Source organism: Artibeus jamaicensis, unplaced genomic scaffold (assembly GCF_021234435.1).
Source record: "Artibeus jamaicensis isolate MK-2021 breed Jamaican fruit bat unplaced genomic scaffold, CSHL_Jam_final scaffold_847, whole genome shotgun sequence".
NCBI lineage: Eukaryota > Metazoa > Chordata > Mammalia > Chiroptera > Phyllostomidae > Artibeus > Artibeus jamaicensis.
This window is the reverse complement of record NW_026522057.1, coordinates 2,998,562-3,017,151: the sequence shown is the minus strand read 5'-3', so window position 1 is coordinate 3,017,151 and position 18,590 is coordinate 2,998,562. Positions and strand designations below refer to the sequence as shown.

The 18,590-nt window shown below is 40.7% G+C and overlaps 1 protein-coding gene and 1 pseudogene across 1 annotated transcript; both read right to left on the bottom strand.

Annotated features, from left to right (window-relative positions):
• Nucleotides 1-2,143, bottom strand: LOC119052160 (olfactory receptor 1030-like; annotated as a pseudogene).
• Nucleotides 2,144-17,027: 14,884 nt separating this feature from the next.
• On the bottom strand, nucleotides 17,028-17,966 carry LOC119052208 (olfactory receptor 2A12). Its single transcript, XM_037149266.2, has one exon. The coding sequence runs from the start codon at nucleotides 17,964-17,966 to the stop codon at nucleotides 17,028-17,030; it is 939 nt and encodes a 312-aa protein (XP_037005161.2).
• Between the last annotated feature and the right edge of the window lie 624 nt (nucleotides 17,967-18,590).

Below are 18,590 nucleotides of genomic sequence, written 5' to 3'. Positions count from 1 at the left end.
TTACACCCTTATTCTGGAGACTTTAGATGAAATAAGGTTGAGAAAGGCAGCTACCTTCTTGTCGTCCTCTGAGGAGGCTTCAGAGCCAGGTCTCATGTACATAATCATGCAGAGAATACAGAACATGGTGACCATGGTGACGTGTGAAAAACAGGCGGAGAAGGTGTTGATTCATCCCTGGAGTGAATCTTTAGAATAGCCATGAAAGTGCAAACATGTGAGACCAGGATGAGGAACAATGGGACCAGAAACAAGATGAAGCTCAAGATAAAGTCCACTAAGGGATAGATGTGGTCATGAAAGAAAGTATCTGCACAGGCCAACTTTAAGACTGCAGGACTTGCACAGAAGAAGTGGTTGATCTCATTGGGACCACAGTGGGGCAGATTTATGGCAAAGACTGTGTAGACAAGGGCACAGGTGAGACCACAAAGGGCAGATCTGGCTGCCAGAAAAACACACAGAAGGTGGCTCATCTTGGCCCCATACTGGAGTGGATAGCATATGGCAATGTATCTGTCAAAGGCCATAGCTGCAAAAATCCAGGTCTTTGTGATGTCCAAGTTCATAAAAATGTAATCTGGACTAATATCCAACATAGGAGGTGGTTTTATTCTTTCTCACTAGATGGACCAACATCTGGGGCACTGTGGTGGTGAGCATAGCTGAGAAGTACATGGGCTAAGGAAAAAGTACATGAGTGGGCAGATGTGTGTGCATCTACTCTGATCAGAGTAATAATATGCCCATTGCCAGGACTGTAAATAAGTAGGAAAAGGAAGAAAAGGATCAAGTTGGTCCTGGGATTTCTGGAGAAGCCCAGGAGAATAAACTCAATTACTCAACTGAGCTGCAATTTCTCCAGTCTTGCTATGCATGGCCTTCCTTCTGAAGAAAGAAGAGGAAAAATTCCTGAGTTCTTTGAATTCTCAATGCAAAAACACCATGTGAAATCCACAGGAACAGGGAATGATGGCATCTCAGAGCTAAATAATCAAACAAAGATGTCTAACTCAAAGCTCAGGGAACATTCTATCCAAATTGGCCTAACATTGCTCCAGGCACTTAGGGACTCTATAAGTATTTGTTGGTTTTTCTAACTAACTAGCCCTTATATAATTCCAAGGACCCTGTGAAAGGAATTGTACACAGTAGAAAGCTTGTTTTGAAAAATACACACACACACACACACACACACACACACACACACACACACACACCCATAAACCACAGTAAGGAGGCTAGGGGAATAAAAAATGTTTTATAGTAAACCAAAAACTTCTAGAGCTCTCTCTGTGTAGCTCCTGAACTTATTCTTTCAAATATAAAGATTAATAAGTATTACAAAGTTTAGTGTTAATGTGAAAAAACCCTAGCTTCTTCTCTTTGTCTTATTTCTCTCTGATGCTGCACCTTGAAAAACCCACACACCATAAATTTTCAGGAAGAAATGGGATTTTTGAATAAACTTTTTGGAGAAAAGAAATCTTCCTTTTAGAATTTTTATCCTCTCACCCACTTTTACCCCTACCTTCAGTGGTTATAATTATAAAAAATAAAGTGACATGTAAAGATGACTGGAGGCTCAAGAATGGATACCAAGAGCAAACTATTGTGTCACTGGCATTTCTTAAGAAAATGAAGTGTATTACCTGGAAATTTGGTGCCGGTGTGTCTGGAAGCTTTTCTTAAAAACTAGTAAGGACTCCTTTACAGCCACACTGCTCGTAGGAGAGAGTTGAGTGATGGGTGGAAATGAATCTTCACTTTGATCTGGACCCAGCCCTTGAAACTACCTTGGCAGACCTGAACAACAGAACTGTAACTGACCAATCCTCTCATCTTAATTCTGTTGCTGCTCCCTAAATTATTGCAAAAGAATGCTAACAGCTGAATATGCACCTTTACAGACCCAAAAGAAGGAAATGGTTATTTGTAAAATAACACCCTACAAAATGTATTAATAAATGTGATCTCATCAGATCATCATCACAGACTTTGAGGCCAGTATCCCTATTTTCACTTCATAAAATTAGCTATCTGAAGACAGACAGAGGGTAGGTGATAAAGACTCAAACCCCAAGTCCCATGCTCTTACCACCACATGAAGCTGAAATGTGTCTCTCACACCATCAGATTTCATGGAGAGTTTAACAAGTCACCAAACACAAAATAGGTCTCTTTAGGTGACATTGTGAGAGAAAACTAACTTGGGTATTAACACTTTCAGAGTGAAGAAAATGCATATTGTGCAGCATTGAAAATTGTCAGGTTCTTTTCATAAAGAATCTCAAGATCTTGGATCAGAATCTTAATATCTGAGATACTGTACTGATAATGAAAAGACAGATAGCTATCTATTTGCATTAAAATAACACCACATAAAGCCATGAACAGGGCTCAGGCTCAAATCAATGAGAAAATGATATTATTTCATCATTACTCATGTTATAAGCAATATGTAATACTATGGCAGTTAGTAGAATCTGAATTTGGGTAAAATTTAGGATATACATACTAGTGCATATTGACAGATCTGAAATATATCCCCATCCTAGATTTAAAAATTTTTTTATTTGTTTACTTTTAGAGAGAGGGAAGGGAGGGAGAAAGAGAGGGGAAAAACCCATAGATGTGTGAAAGAGATGTCATTCAGTTGCCTCTGGCCCGCCCCCAACTGCGGAGCCAGCCTGCAATCCAGGCATGTGCCCTGACTGGGAATCAAACTGGTGACCTCTCAGCTCATAGGCTGACACTCAATCTACTGAGCCACACCAGCCAGAGCTCCATCCTGATTTCTTTTTTTTTTCTTTTCTTTATTTATTTTATTGATTATGCTGTTACAGTTGTTCTATTCCCCCTTTCATTCCCCTCCACCCTAACCCCCCATCCCCACCATTACCCTCCCTTTAGTTTATGACCTGTGTCTCAAGTCCTTTAGATTCTATATTTCCCATACTATTCTTGCCCCCCTTCTATTTTCTATCTACTGTCTATGCTACTTATTTTCTGTACCTTCTCACCCCTTCTCCTCCTCCCACTACCCTGTTGCTAACCCTCCATGTGATCTTCATTTCTATGGTTCTGCTCCTGATCTAGCTGTCCTCTTAGTTTGCTTTTGTTTTAGGTGTGGTTCATAATAACTGTGAGTTTGCTGTCCTTTCACTGTTCATCTTTTTAATCTTCTTTTTCTTAGGTTAAGTCCCTTTAACATTTCATATAATAAGGGCTTGGTGATGATGAGCTCCTTGAATTTTATCTTATCTGAGAAGCACTTTATCTGTCCTTCCATTCTAAATGAAAGCTTTGCTGGATAGAGCAATCTTGGTTGTAGGTCTTTGGATTTCATGACTTGGAATACCTCTTTCCAGCCCCTTCTTGCCTGTAAGGTCTCTTTTGAGAAATCAGCTGACAGTCTGATGGGAACTCCTTTGTAGGTGACTGTCCCCTTAGCTCTTGCTGCTTCTAGGATTCTCTCCTTCATTTGAATCTTGGCTAATATGATGATGATGTGCCTTGGTGTGTTCCTTCTTGGGTCCAACTTCTTTGGGACTCTCTGAGCTTCCTGGATTTCCTGGAAGTCTATTTCCTTTGCCAGATTGGGGAAATTCTCCTTTATTATTTGTTCAAATAAGTTTTCCACTGGTGGTTGTGCCTTTCCTCCTTCTGGTACCCCTATAATTCGGATGTTGGAGCGTTTAAAAATGTCCTGGAGGTTCCTAAGACTCTCCTCATTTCTTTGAATTCTTGCTTCTTGACTCTTTTCTGTTTAGCCATTATTTGCTTTCTTCTGGTCCACTCCATTGATTTGAGTCCCAGTTTCCTTTTCATTGCTGTTGGTGTCCTGTGCAATTCCATTCATTTCAATTAGTTTTGCCTTCATATATTTGTCTAATTTGTGGCTATAATCAATCAGTTCTGTGAGGATCCTGATGACCAGTGTTTTAAACTGTGCATCTGAGAGTTTTGCTATTTCTTCATCGCTTAGATCTATGGGCTCTGGGGCTTTGAGCTCTTCTTGCGACATTTTTGGTCTGTTCGCGCCCTTTAAGTGTGAGAAGCGGTGGCTTGGAGTCCCAGGTCGCTGGGTTGTGACGCTGTATGTGGGGGCGTGGTCAGAGCGGGGAAATGGTGACCCCCTCTGCTGTTTCCACACAGCTGGGTGAGGATCTGCACCTTAGGTGGTTCACCTGGGCTGGGCCACTCAGAGTTGCTGGGTTATGACGCTGTATGTGGAGGTGGGATCAGAGCAGGGAAATGGCGGCGCCCTCCACTGCCGCTTGCTGCGGGGACCCGCCCGGCCCCGGTCCAACCACCCACTCCCTGGCCTGTCCGCCCGCGCACAAATGCGCGACCACAGTCAACACACAGCACCGCTCCCCCGCTGTCTCCCCCGCGGTCGCTCGCCTGGTCGCTCGCTTGGTCACTCACTAGGTCCAACCCTGTGCCTGGATTCCGCCCGTCTGGATTCCGTGCCTGAGTCCGTCTGACCGAGTCCTCCTGTGCAACCCCGCTTCACTAGCCGCTGGTTTCGCCCCTTACCGGTCAGGCTGAAGAATTTGTTGTTAACGGACTTCTGAAAAGTTCAATTTTCCATGTTCTGGCTATGTTTTCTGTTGCTAATATTTAGTTGTCTCTAAACTTGGTTGTGTGAGAAGGCACGGCACATCCACCTATGCCTCCATCTTGGCGGAAGTCCCATCCTGATTTCTTAATCCATCTAATTTCCTACCTGACACCTATTTAAATATCTAATAAGAACATTAAAATTAATGATTTCTAAAAGCAAATTTCCAATCCTTCATACCTGCTCCTCTCACAGTTTCCCTCAACTCAGTTAATGGCAGGTCCATCTTTTGATGTGGCTAAGGTTGAAAAGAAAACTCTCAAAGTTTTTTATCTCTCTCCCACATCCCACATGCAAATATTGCTGGCTTCCTCTAAAAGGTATATTCCCAAAAATATTCCTTCTCATCTACACCATTACTAGTCTTGTTTAAACTACTATCTTCTCTTACCAGGAATATTACAACAATATCCCTAACTAGTTTCATGGCTTCCATTCCCTTCCTCCATAGTCTATTCTTAGTACACTAATTAGAATTATTCTATTACAATTTAAACAGTATGCAAATCCTCTTATGAAAACATGGTAGTGGTTCTTCCACTGCTCAGAAGAAAAGCCAAAGTCCTGATGAGGGCTGGAAGGTCTTCCTCACCTCCCTGGCTCTATATTCTACCTCTCACCTCTCACCGCTCACTCCAGCTATACAGCCTTCTGCTGCTCTGTGTTCAAGGCATGTCTGCCCCAGAGATTTTCACTTACTGTTCACACTTCTAGAAAGTCTCTTTCCCCAGATACCTTGGTGGTTCATACCCTTACCTTCTTCAAGTATCTGCTCAAATATAATTTTTCAGAGAAGAGTTGAGTCTTTCCTGACCATCTTGTTTAAAACCAAAATGTCTTCTTACTACATATCCCTATTGCCTGCTTTATCTTTCTGCAAGATAGCTAGCATCTTCTAATGTACCATATAATTTTTCCAATTATCTCTCTAAGAATGCAGGGATTTTCACCTTTTTTTGTTCATTGCATATTACTAGATTCTAGAACAGTGACTGGCATGTAGTAGGCATTATAAATGTTGGACAAATGAGTGAACAGAATCCGAGCTGGGCCTCTAGGAGTAAGCCATTGAATGTCATTAAGGCGGAACTGTCCTTGGTGCTGAAATTTGCCTCCTATGAAGTTAATTATTGTGCTGCCTAATTCTGGAGCTCTCCCCTGGATTTACAAAGCTCTCAACAAATTTCCTCGCTGAGAGTGATCCAGACCATGTACAATACATTAACTATAGGGTCCATCAGAAGTAACACCTGCATGAGTGTGGTTGGTAGGGTAATAATATGGGTGTAAAAATTTACAGTTTTAGTTTGAACCTTTCACCTAAAATGTCATATGGCATGGTTGAATGTGACATTGTCATGTTACAGAATTGCATGCTTATAATTTTGTAATAAAATATTTTGTAATAAAAATGGGTTTTATTTGTGCCAGACCCTGTATAATCATCCTGCAATGGTGCCAGAAAATCAATACCTACTATTAACTGCATCTCTCACTGAGAAAACAGATATTTATCAAAGTCAAGCAAAGAGCCAAGTGCTGTCCAGAGCACTGTTTTTAATTCTTGGACCTGTAATTTAAGTTGGAAAATGACAAACTAGAGTTTGTCTATATGAGAAAAAACATTATCAGTAAAAGACCTGTGAAACCATGTTATTTAAGGAACAGTGGAAGAGATTTAAAATGTATAGCTTGAAGACTTATTAAGAACCTGAGAGATCTCAACAAATATTTCAACAGTTGTCATGCCAAAAATGGTGAAAATGTGTATGGTGTGTTTGTAAAAGAAAAAGTAAAAATAATTGGTGGGGCAAATTTTAAGCTCGATTTGCAAAAAAAAAATTATTGTAGTGATCAATACTATTTTCGATAATGAAAATAGGGGATGTTGTTAGGGGGAGCATAAAATAATGGCTCTCCATTTTTAGAAGCGTTGAAGCCGAAGCTACAAGGCCCTATCATTAAGGAATATTGTTACCACTTTGGTTAAGAAGTTAGAATGGACAACTTGTAAAAGTCTTTTACCACGAACATGTAAGGTTCTAAAGCTCAATAACACCAAGACTCAGAGAATCTGTAACTTTAAGCATGACTTCACACCATATGCCCAACCTTATAACAGAGTCTAGAGTCAAAGCAAAGTCATGTGGTAATGAGAATCAAGAAAGACTGAAAGTGGGAATTGACTTTCAGTATTCCCACTGTATCAGTCAACTATAACGTGAAATTTTAAGATAATTTAAAGTTCCTACTGTCTTATTTTTGCAAATATGGAGCTCCCTTGGGGGCTGTGTTTGGCACCCAGGAGAGGTTACTCTCTTGCCTCCTGAGCAGGTCCCATATAGGCCCCAGCCAGGAAGGAGAAGGGAGAGCCCTAGAAAAATGGCAGGCTGAAAGTTGAAGGGGGAGCACTGATACAAGCCATGCTTTAAATCTTTCTTATGCTTTCCAGTTTAAAATTCTTTATTCTTGCCTCCTAGAGGCAATGTTCTAAGACTCATATCAGGGTAATTACAGACTTACTATTTAAAATGTTAAGTAGCAACTGTACTTAAAGCACAACATCCCTGAAGAGTGTCACTGAAGAACAAAAGCTTCTTTCCTGATCTTTCTTGAGTCTCTCTTCCATTCAATCCACCCTAGACACTGCTAGAGTGATTGTTCAAAAGGCAGAGCTGACCATGGTGTTTCCCTGCTTAAAAGGCCTTTGAAAATTCCTATCGTCTGTGAGCTAATGCTTAAACACCTTAGCACAGTGCTCAATGCCCTTTGTAATCTGATACTTACCTACTTGGCCATTCTAGGTTTATTTCCTTACTTTTGCTTAACCCTCATGCTTTTACATGACTTGCTAGTTAGGAATGGTTTTTGCATTTTATGATGGTTGAAAAAAAATCATTCATTTCGGTTTGGGGCTGCTTTTGCCCTACAGCAAGAGTTGAGAAGTTGTGAGAACTTGTGACACACTGTGTGTTCCACGAAACCTAAAACATTGACTATCTGGACCTTTACAGAAAAGGTTTGCTGACTCCAGCTCAAGACACCTAATTCACCTTTTTCCAAGTAGTCCAGGGCCTTTTACTAGGCAGTTCTCCATGAGGTAGTATGTACCAAGTAGGCAGGAGAGGCTCTGGGATCAAGGAAAATCAAGTGTGAGTCCAGCTCTGCCACTTACCAGTAGCACAATGCGCAGAAAGTCATTAACCTCATTTTATCTTCATTTCATCATCTGCAAAACTGAGGGAATAACATACACCTTGAAGGTTTTGTAAAGGTTAAATGATATTTTAGGTATATGTAACATTATAGCAATAAACATCAGTTGTTATTATTATTACTATTATTAGATTATTCCCCAGTTGAAATGCCTTTCTCTGTGTTCTCCTCTTGCTAAAGTACTAATCATGGAAGTCTTCTGTGATTCCCACCATACTTCTGCCTTTGGGCTCAGATAACACATTGCATGTGTCTCTATTACTCCCCATATCTGTACTGGTACACACACTAGTTTGTGGGATTCCTTAAAGATGAAGAAATGTCTTACATTTCTAGCTCTGTTTCTTAGTACAGGGTATGAAGTATGGGTTAATAAATACTGGATTAATGACTCTATGAAGTTATGCCAGTAGTATAAGGGTGAAGAGTGAGTATGATGCAAACCTTGGACCTCAGTGGAAAAAAAGAAGGTCTGTTTCCAGCAGCCGATGATTTAACCAGGCATGCCCGTGTAAGGATACCTCCATAATAATATTGAAAGGACATGGTTTGGAAAACTTCCAGGTTGGTAAAACTGTGAAGGTCCAGGGAGAGTGGCACTTGAGAGAGCATGGAAGCTCTGCACCCTTTCTGTACACCCTGTCCTGTGCATCTCTCCCTGAGTTATATTCTTTTATAATAATCTAATGACCTAGTAAGAAAAAAAATAGTGAGTGTATTGCAAGAATGGATTCCCAGTCCAATGGCTTCCACGTTACTTTCTCTTTCAAAATAGCTATCATTTTAAGAAGTCTTCTTCCTTGAGGACTTCTCTCCAGTTTATCTGCTCCCAATACAACCAAAATCCTCTCCTTAGAAAAAAAATTTAACTGGAATGAACAAAGTTTAAGTAAAAGCAGGAGAAATGAAGTCAGAAACACATGAACTGTCCTTGTATTATCTTCCTCTGTGTTTCCTGAGACAGAAATAAAATCCATTTTGGGAGTGTGTTACTATGGACCAGTTACTTTACATTCAAGATAATGGTTAAGAACATGGGCACTAGAATCAGACCTGGGTTCTAGTCCTGACTCCATTACTAATTAGAAAAGTGCCCTTGGGAGTTACCTAAACTTTGTGCTTCCACGTCTTCTTCTATAAACCAGTAGTAATAACAGTACTTACCTCAATGAATTGTCCTAATGATCAATTGAAATGTAAAGCTGCTGAACACTGCCTGCACAATAGTTGGTGCTCAAAGAAGAGTAGTTATATTATTGATCCTCACAAATCTTTTGAAAAAATTCTAAATTTTTAGAAAAAAGGAACTTGAGACATGAGAGACTAACTCGCCTGATGTTGCACAGTGTGAAAGGACACAACTCAGATCTGGCCTTTTCCAAGGACTTCTCTTCACTGGGCTCTGCTCCTTCTGCACCATCCACAGGTGACATTGCCAAAGCTGTGTCTGACAGCAACCTGATGGGAGCTGTCCTCCCAGGCTCCTGGTCTTGTGTTTCATGCCCATTTTTCTTTTTGTGCCCTGATCCAAGATCCAGCACATACCCCTTCTCCACAAATGTGCCCCACACTGCCTTGGGCAGATCCGGCATCCATATATTTGTGTATAGGAGGGTCCTATTTCAGCTACTCCCTGGAAGCCTCCACATCTCAGCAGCTCCTTGGGGGATACCTGTATGGTGTATTAATGAGGCCCATGGGTATCAGGGGTGAAGGAGTCCATACATGTTCAGCCAAATAGAGCCCAGTGTAACCTCAGGAGATTTCCAGTCCTGAGGGATCCCATTACTCAGGAAAATGCTCAGCAATTAGGGAACAATCAGGATAGACAGAAGGGTTGAATGTGCTCCCAAGCAAAATGTAAGACTTTGGGGAACTAGAACTACATTGGGTGGTGAAAATTGGTCCTATAACTCGAGGCTCCCTTTTGGAGATCCTAAGTGAGTGCAGAAAGGAGGTCAAAACCAGGACCCAAGTTTTAGCTCTTTGCTGGTCTTATTTGAACTTTACTTAGGTCCTTCATGGGAAAAAAATGTCAGAATTAGAAAGCTCTTAGGTATTGATTCCCAAATTCACATTTTAGAGGTGGATAAACTGAGCCCTAGTGGCTTGAAATAACTGTTAAAAGTCACACAGGCAAAACTAAGACCGAGTCAGATATCCTGATCCCGTCACGGAATGTCTCACCTCTGCAGTGAATGGTGTATCCTGCTGAAGGCTGAGCTGCTGGCAAACCTGCCTTTGGCCTCTTCCCATTTCTATGCCAGCCTTACCCACTTTGAGCTCTCCTTTCTGGGATCCAGGAGAATGAACCTATTCCCATCTTTGCCCTTACTGACTAGAACACAAAGTAAGTATTTGAGCAAAGTACTGGATAGGAGTGGGGTCAGCAAAGGATGGGAGATGAAGCAGGAGAAATTATCAGGACCAGATCATTGAGGGTCTTGTAGGCCACCCTGAAGGGTTTATAGTATATCCTGAGGGCATCAAAGATTTATTGAAACTTATTATTCATGGTTTATTGGCATTTTGGAGCTGACTTATGAGAGCCAATTGTGCTTATCTCTTTCCATCTCTGTGTTCAGTGATATCACATCAGAACTTGAAACCAATCATGTTGGGAGTATTAACACCAAAGACATTGGCAAAATATGATAAATCAGAACCTTTCATTTTCTCAAAAGCTGATTGTGAAATATTTAACAGTATACCATTGGATGGTCATTTTAGTGTTTTTGAAAGATTGGTAGTCAATTTGGCTCATAAGACTGGAAGGAAGAAAGCCAGTTGGAGTCTTTAAAAATCCAAGTAAGAGATCACTAGGTATTGGTTAGGTATAATGGGGATGGGAAGAAGGGGACAGATTGGAGATAATTAATGGGGCTTTGTGGTAACTAATTGGATGTGGAGCATTAGTTGCTTTGGTCTGTTGGATGAATGGTAGTACCATTTAATGAAATGGGACACTTATGAAGGAAAAAGATTTGAAGTGAATGGTAATAAGTTTCCTTTTGCACATGTTAAGTTTGAGCCTCTGAGATAGTAAGTTGAAATATCAGTCAAGCAGATGAATACAAATGTACGTTCATTGGTTTTAACATTATAAAGAACTAATATTTACTATACTAAATCCCAATATTCTAATGAAATTGAAATAAACTTTGCTTAATGGCATAGGACTTTAGAATTTTCTTCCATCTATATCTCCTCACCCCCATTACACATATTCCTTTTCTTTGATGTTGGGCATCAATCTAGAAATCCCCACTCTGTTTCCAAAGCTTCAGTTGCTCTTTAGTGAATAATTTTTATTTATATCTAGATGTGCAAGATCTCTGACCTCGAGCAGTCACTGATGCTTGAAGACTTAAATGTAGCAGAGCAAATTTGAGTTCAGGTGAGTGACCTAGAGAGTACAGTGGCCGTGGCCTTTACACCCACCATTCCTGTCAGTGTGCTCCTGAACCTAGCTCTTCTCTTCTCTTCTCTTCCCTTCTCTTCTCTTCTCTTCTCTTCTCTTCTCTTCTCTTCTCTTCTCTTCTCTTCTCTTCTCTTCTCTTCTCTTCTCTTCTCTTCTCTTCTCCTCTCCTCTCCTCTCCTCTCCCCTCCCCTCCCCTCCCTTCCCTTCCCTTCCCTTCCCTTCCCTTCCCTTCCCTTCCCTTCCCTTCCCTTCCCTTCCCTTCCCTTCCTTTCCTTCTTAAAAGAGTTTGTTTATTTACTCTTAGAGACAGGAGAAGGGAAGGAGAAGGAGAGGGAGAGAAACATGTTGGAAACTGCTCTGCCGGGTTTCAGGAATTGTAAACCATCTCCCATGCCTAAGGCTGAGTGAGCAACCTGTGGAATGCAAGCCACAAAGAGACAAAGCTTGTCTCTGGTAGCAAATGCTGCCCCTGCTTCATCTCCCTGCCCCAAAAATATGGTCGGATCATCAGAGACAGGTGAGACCCCTCAGAGGAGGGGAAATCTAGGCCAGACATGGTCACTTGGGAGGCCATAATGGAAGGACTCAGGGGGCTGTGACAAAGAGGGAGTGGTGGACCTTCACCCCCCAGCTTTGATGAAGCCCAAGTCCCCATGTTCTCTGGGAGAAGCGTTTCCTGGCTCTAATCCACTTAAGCCTGAAGACCTGTGACGGGGAAGATGGTGCAACCTTTCACCATCTAGCACAGGGCCCAGGTAATCTGGCAAGATAAAGAATTCTTAACAATCTTGTGAGACTTGCTTTGCTTAGAATGCTTTTAGTTAAATGACAAAGGCCTGAGCAGAAAGTGAGTTTATGTTCCCAAAGTTCTGCAGCCTTTTATCTGACAGACCCTGTCTTAGGCGAAGCCCTAATGGTTCTTTGTATACTATCTACTGTTTACTGCCTGACAGTGATTAATAAGTTGTACCTGAACTCCTGTGCAAAAAAAACAATAAAAGCCTGTCTAAGCATCGGTCAGGGCGCTCTCTCTCTCTCCTTGAGAGACAGTTGCCAGGCTGCTCCAACCCTCTCTCTCCTTGAGAGGGTGGCCAGGCCATTTGGAGGCTCTCCCCCCTTGAGAGAGTAGCTGTGCTGGCCCTTTTCTTCCACAGGACTTGGTAGTCCATGTAAATTTGTCTCATGTCTCATCCAAGACCCGCGGGCACTGCTGGTCAGTGCGCACATCAAACATGAGTGTGAGAGAAGCATAGGTTGCTTCTTGCGCACCCCCAAGAGGGGACCTGGCCCACAACCCAGGCATGTGCCCTGACTGGAAATTGAACAGGTGACCCCTTGGTTTGCAGGCCAGTGCTCAATCCACTGAGCCACACCAGCCAGGGCACTGAGCCTAGTTTTTCATTCCTAGCCTTACCCAGGGCTCATGGCATTGTTTTCTTGAACCACTGACAATGAGAAACTAACACTTTGTATTTTGTAATGAAAATTTAATTTATATTTTTAAAAAAGTAAATCATACTACATCAGAAAGCTCTCCCACCAATTGAAGGCATTTGATGTTATATCTCTGCCCACACACCCAATCATTCTTAGGTCTTGCTATTAATTCTTGTAATAGGCTGGGGTGAAATCTCAAGTATCAAATTGAAGCAGTCTTTAGACAATTTTATTTTTATTTCAGTCATCTCCCAAATAATATTTTTCATAGACTTTCTTTTCTGTGCCACTGCTTTTGGCCCTGAGTCCTATCCATATTATTTTAAGTATTAGTGAGATGAAATTTCCATGCAGTGAAACACACACATCTGAAGTATATAATTGTACATGTGCCTAGTACATGAAGCAAAAACCAACAGAATTAAAGTGAAAACTGGAGTATTTCAGTCACAGTGGCAACTATAACACTCTTCTCATAATATTTGATATGATAATTAGACAAAGATGATTAAAAGAAAGATCTGAACAACAATGTCAATCTTCTTGATCTAATCATTACCAATGATCAACCTTCTTAGTAAATCTTGCTAAATCTTCTTGGTATTTATTAATCATTATAGACAATAACAGCATCATTTCAAGTGCATATGGAATGTTTACCAATATAGGCTGTATACCAAGCCATAAAACTTCAAAAGACTGAAATCTTAGAGCATGCCACTTGAATACAGTATAATTAAATTCAGAATCAACAAAAGAAGATATCTGGAAAACCACCAAGTATCAGAAGTTAAACAACACATTTCTAAATAACACATATATTAAAGAGGAAATCATAAAGAAAATAAAAATATTTTAACTGATAACATATAAACTCTTTGAACGTAACTAAGGCAGTGCTTAGGAGGAAATTTATAGTTTTAAGTACTTAATTTGGAGAGAAGAAAGGTCATTTTAAAGTATTTTCACCTAAATAAACTAAAAAATCAATTAGATGGAAAGGACAAACAATAAGTAAAAGAAAAATTGATGAAATCAAAGCTAATCTTTGAAAGGTTTGGTAAAATTGGCAAATCTCTAGCTGGTTGATGAATAAAAATGAGAGAAAACACAAATTATCAGCATCAGGAAGAAATAGGAGATATCATACAAGTGTCACAGGTTTTAAAAGAATAGTGAAGGTAGATTATGACCAAATTTATGGCAATAAATTCAACAAATAAGATGGACAAATTCCTTGAAAAATACAATACACCAAAATAGACATGAGAATAAATAATCTGACTAATCCTATGTGTATTACAGAAATTTAATCCATAACATACTTTTCCACAAAATGAAAGGGTAATAAATTGGATTCCATTAGAATTTTTAAATTTTACTCATCAAAAACTCAATGAAAAGACAAGTCTGACTATAAAATGTTCAAAAATATGGAAATATAACAAAAGACATAAATAATAAATTTTATTATTTAAATAAAGAATAATAAAGAAGCTCTGGCTGGTGTAGCTCAGTGGATTGAGCATGGGCCTGTGAACCAAAAGATCACGGTTCAATTCCCCGTCGGGGCACATGCCTGGGTTGCAGGCCAGTTCCCAGCAGGGGCCAGTTCCCAGCAGGGGATGCACCAGAAGCAACCATACATTGATATTCCTCTCCTTCTCTCCTTCCCTTCCCTTCTAAAGATAAATAAATAAATAATTAATTAAAAAATAATAAAGAATTTCTACAAATAATTTCCACATACCTTCCATGTTATCTTAAATAAGTCCTTCATTGTTCTGAATTTCAGTTTCCCAATAAGACTAATAATTCAATCTCTTTCATAGGCTATTGTGAGAAATAAGTGAGTTTGAGTTAATTATACAAAGCTTTTAGCACAGTCTGGAATATAATAGCGGCTCCATGAATGTTAGCTAATATTGTTATAGCCATCATAACTGTAACTGAAAGGGATTTGGAAAATCTGGGAGGGATGGCCACCGAGTTCTGGGACCAGGGTCCCAGCTACCAGCATGCCGCAGTGAGGCTCCCTGTGCATGGGGTGCAGTGGTGCATGCCCGAGACTCCTAGAACACAGCACGGGTTGCTTGCAAGTGTCCTTAAAGAAGCCTTATCTAGATATTCAGAATTTGTTAAATTTTCTCAACAAGGAAAACCTGATGTGAAGGTTTCTAGGAGCTCGATCCTGGAAATCTCTTTCCCTCTCTACTCTCTGAAGTCTGTATTTTCTTCTCTAATCCTACTGAAACTGTCATCTCTTGTTTGGACCATAAACTTGGTCTGTTAACTGGTTCCTTCTAATCTCTGTGTGCTTCACAATGATCTTTTAAAATGTAGAATGAATCAATGACTTTTTAATGTTCTACTTGCTTTGTGGAAGAAATTTGGTCATAGGCACTGAGACCATGAAACTATTCTTTTCCTAAGAATCAATCTGCTGTGGATTGCATGTTTATTTCCTGCTCCCCCTCTTCATATGTTGGAACCTAAATTTCCAATGTGATGATGTTTGGAGTTGAGACTCAAGAGGTGATTACATCTACTGCTTAAACTGTCTGCCTTCTGGCAAAAGTAAATCCACTTGAAGGAATCCACACTTATCCAGGGCATCAAATTATCTCTCCAAATTTTATATACACAGTGTCTGGAATTAAAAAAATTACTAGACAAACAAAAAAATAAAAATTTACTCAAAATTAAGAGGCAATAGAAATGGACCTATAGAAAAATATGGATATTGGAGCTATCAGATATGGACTTTAAAATAACTGTGATAGATAATAAGATGGAGACTTGAAACTTAAAAAGAACAAGATTCACATTTTAGAACCAAAAATATAATAATTAAAATTGAGAATTTATTTCTGAGTTTCACAGCAGATTAAACACAACTGAATGAAAACTTAGTAAACTGGAAATCAGGTCAAAAGGAAGTATACAAACTGAAGCACAGTGAAATAAAATTGTAGAAAATGTAAGTGTGTAAGAGACACAGAGGTCACATGAAAAGCTGTAGGACAGTATTTATACATGATCTCAATATGTCAAATGATACATAGGGATAAACCGTGTACAAAGATATTAAGAATAATTAACTCAGAGGGGTGATATTTGAGATATACTTTGTCACTTCATATTTTTATTTCCCCCCTCAAATCCATTCATGCATGACATAGCACTTCTCAAATAACTTTTTTTAAAAAATATTATTTTCTTTCATTAATTACTGTTCAAGGAATAAAGGGTTCTGTGTTCCAAAAAGTTTTGATAAATATTGTGTAAAACAGAATTAGCATAGGTATTTTTCTTGTTTCTAATTGTTCATTTATCTATTTTCTTATTACCCTTGGACTTCTCTGAGTCTTTAATATACTATTGTTTACTGTGAAGCATGAAGAGACCAGTGTTTCTGGACAAGGAATGTTTTCATCACAGAATGTTTCATAAAACTGGAATTTGTAACAGTTGTTGGAAAATAATTGTCTAGAGGAGGAAACCTACCCTCTTTAACACAGTGTGCCAGACCCTACCTGTCACATCCACGCTCCCCTGCCTGGGTCTGTGTCCCAGCCATCCCGCTCATTTTACAGTATCTCCAGGGCTCTTAGCTTTCAACATCTATCTCCTCTGTCTGAAATCCTCCCCCACCCCACCTCCGCTCTCTGCCCTTTTCTCCAGTTATCAAAATTGTACTCATTGTTCCAACACTCAGCAGAAATATGGACTCATCTGTAAAGCCAGGCCAACCACCCCACCAATCCTTCAGACTGCTTCCAGCAGCATGCTTAGTACCTTAGGTATCCTTATCTTAGTACCTGTCTCTCACCCACTACACTGGGACGTGGGTTACCCATGCCTGCACCCACAGGACCTAGCATTAGGCCTGCCATTACAGCAAGAATCAGTGAACATTTGCCATTGGTGATCGCTTATAATGGTACCATTATAAGATGGTAATGAACCTTTCTCAAGATTCAGACACAGGGCATACCCCAAAAACCATTCCTGGTGTCTCAATAAAAGACTTTAATGGCTCTTTTTCTGTTAACTACTAAGTTGAACAAAACATTTCCCTTCTTTATTAACTACAAAGATTCTAGAACAAAAGGGAACTGGAAGACTGATGTTCCTAGAAGACATTTCATGGTATTCATCTGTCAGCTATATCATGGGCTGTCTCCTAAGGGCCAGTGTAGTGTCGAGATTGGGGCAGAGGGGGGCATGTGTACTTGTGCTACTGAGTTATGTGAATGAGTGTTGGTGCATTGACTGTGCATTATGAGTCTTGTTTCTCTGTCCCCCAGCTATCCTCTCAGGGCCTCATTCTGGGGCTCTGCCCCAGCCTGTCACCTTGAGGAATGCCTGCTTCACATCTTTATTTCGGAGGCTATAGATAATGGGATTGAGGAAAGCAGAGATGACATTGTAGAACAGGGCCAACTTTTTGTCTTCCTCTGGTGAGGACTCAGAGCCAGGCTTCATGTACATGACCATGGCTGGCACACAGAACATGGTGACCACAGTGATATGGGAGGCACAGGTGGAGAAGGCTTTCAGCCGCCCCTGGGCTGAACGGATTCTCAAGATGGCAACAAATATGTTTACGTAAACGACAAGGATAAGGAAAAGTGGAACCAGGATGACACTAAAGCCGAGAATGAAGTCTACTCGATCATTGACTGAGGTGTCTGCACAAGCCAGTTTTAAGATTGCTGGAACTTCACAGAAGAAGTGGTTGATCTTGTTGGGGCCACAGTAGGGCAGACGCATGGCAAACACAGTGTAGACAAGAGCAGAGATGACACCCCAGAGTCCACAGAAAATGACCATTACCCCACACAACAGTGGGCTCATGATGACCTTGTACCTAAGTGGGTGGCAAATGGCCACGTACCTGTCTATAGACATGATGGCAAAAAGCCAAGACTCAGTGATGCCTAGCACCAAGAAAATGTACATTTGGGCCACACAGCTGGCAAAAGAGATGGTCTTCGTCTGGCTGGCCATATGTGCCAACATCTGGGGCACAGTTGTAGTGGTGTAGCCCAGATCCAACAGAGAGAGAATGCCAATAAAGAAGTACATGGGTGTGTGGAGGTGAGAATCCAGGCAGATGAGGATAGTGATCATGCTGTTGCCCAGAATAATCAACAGGTAGATCATCAGGAAGGTTGAGAAGATCAGAGGCATGGTCCTGGGACCGAAGGAGAAGCCCAGAAGGATGAATTCAGTCACATAGGACTGGTTAGGCTCTTGCATTGCGTTCCACTTCTAAATGAAAAGGAAAGACACCAATTCTGACAGAGGACTAGCTAAACTATGCAACAGAGTGAGGGTTACTAATGGGGTTGTGGTGGTGGTCAGTGTTCAGTTATCATGAAACGCCATGCTCCCCCCCAACACAACAGCCCATTGCACCTGCTCTTGTGTACTGCCACCACTTCCAGGAACTTTATGAGGAGGAAGGAGCTTTCACATGTGGTCCAGGCTCTGCCTCTGACCCACTAGTAATCCCCCATCTCAGCCTCAGTTTCCTCAGCTGTGAAATAAAAGCACTGGGCTAGCTGATCTCTACTTTTCCTTGGCATCCTCTTCTCCTGAGTCAGATCACCAAGTGTTTACAGATAAATATTGGTGTACATACTCTATGAACTTTAGCAAATTTTAGTGAGAGAAGCTCCTTCTTCCTGTTGAAGACATCAATTTATGTTTCCACTCTAATTTTATTCTCAGTGTGCCCCAGCTCAGGACAGCTCTCTGACCACCCACCCACCCCATCACAGGTCATGGTATGTTAGAAGGAATGCTGAGTTCTGAATCTTGGCTCTATAATTGACTGAGTAAATGACCCTGAACGAGCCCTTTACCTGGCCGTCTAACCCT

Excerpts from the sequence above, each read along its gene's own strand:
- LOC119052208 (XM_037149266.2), bottom strand. The coding sequence starts at position 17,966 with ATGCAAGAGCCTAACCAGTCCTATGTGACTGAATTCATCCTTCTGGGC.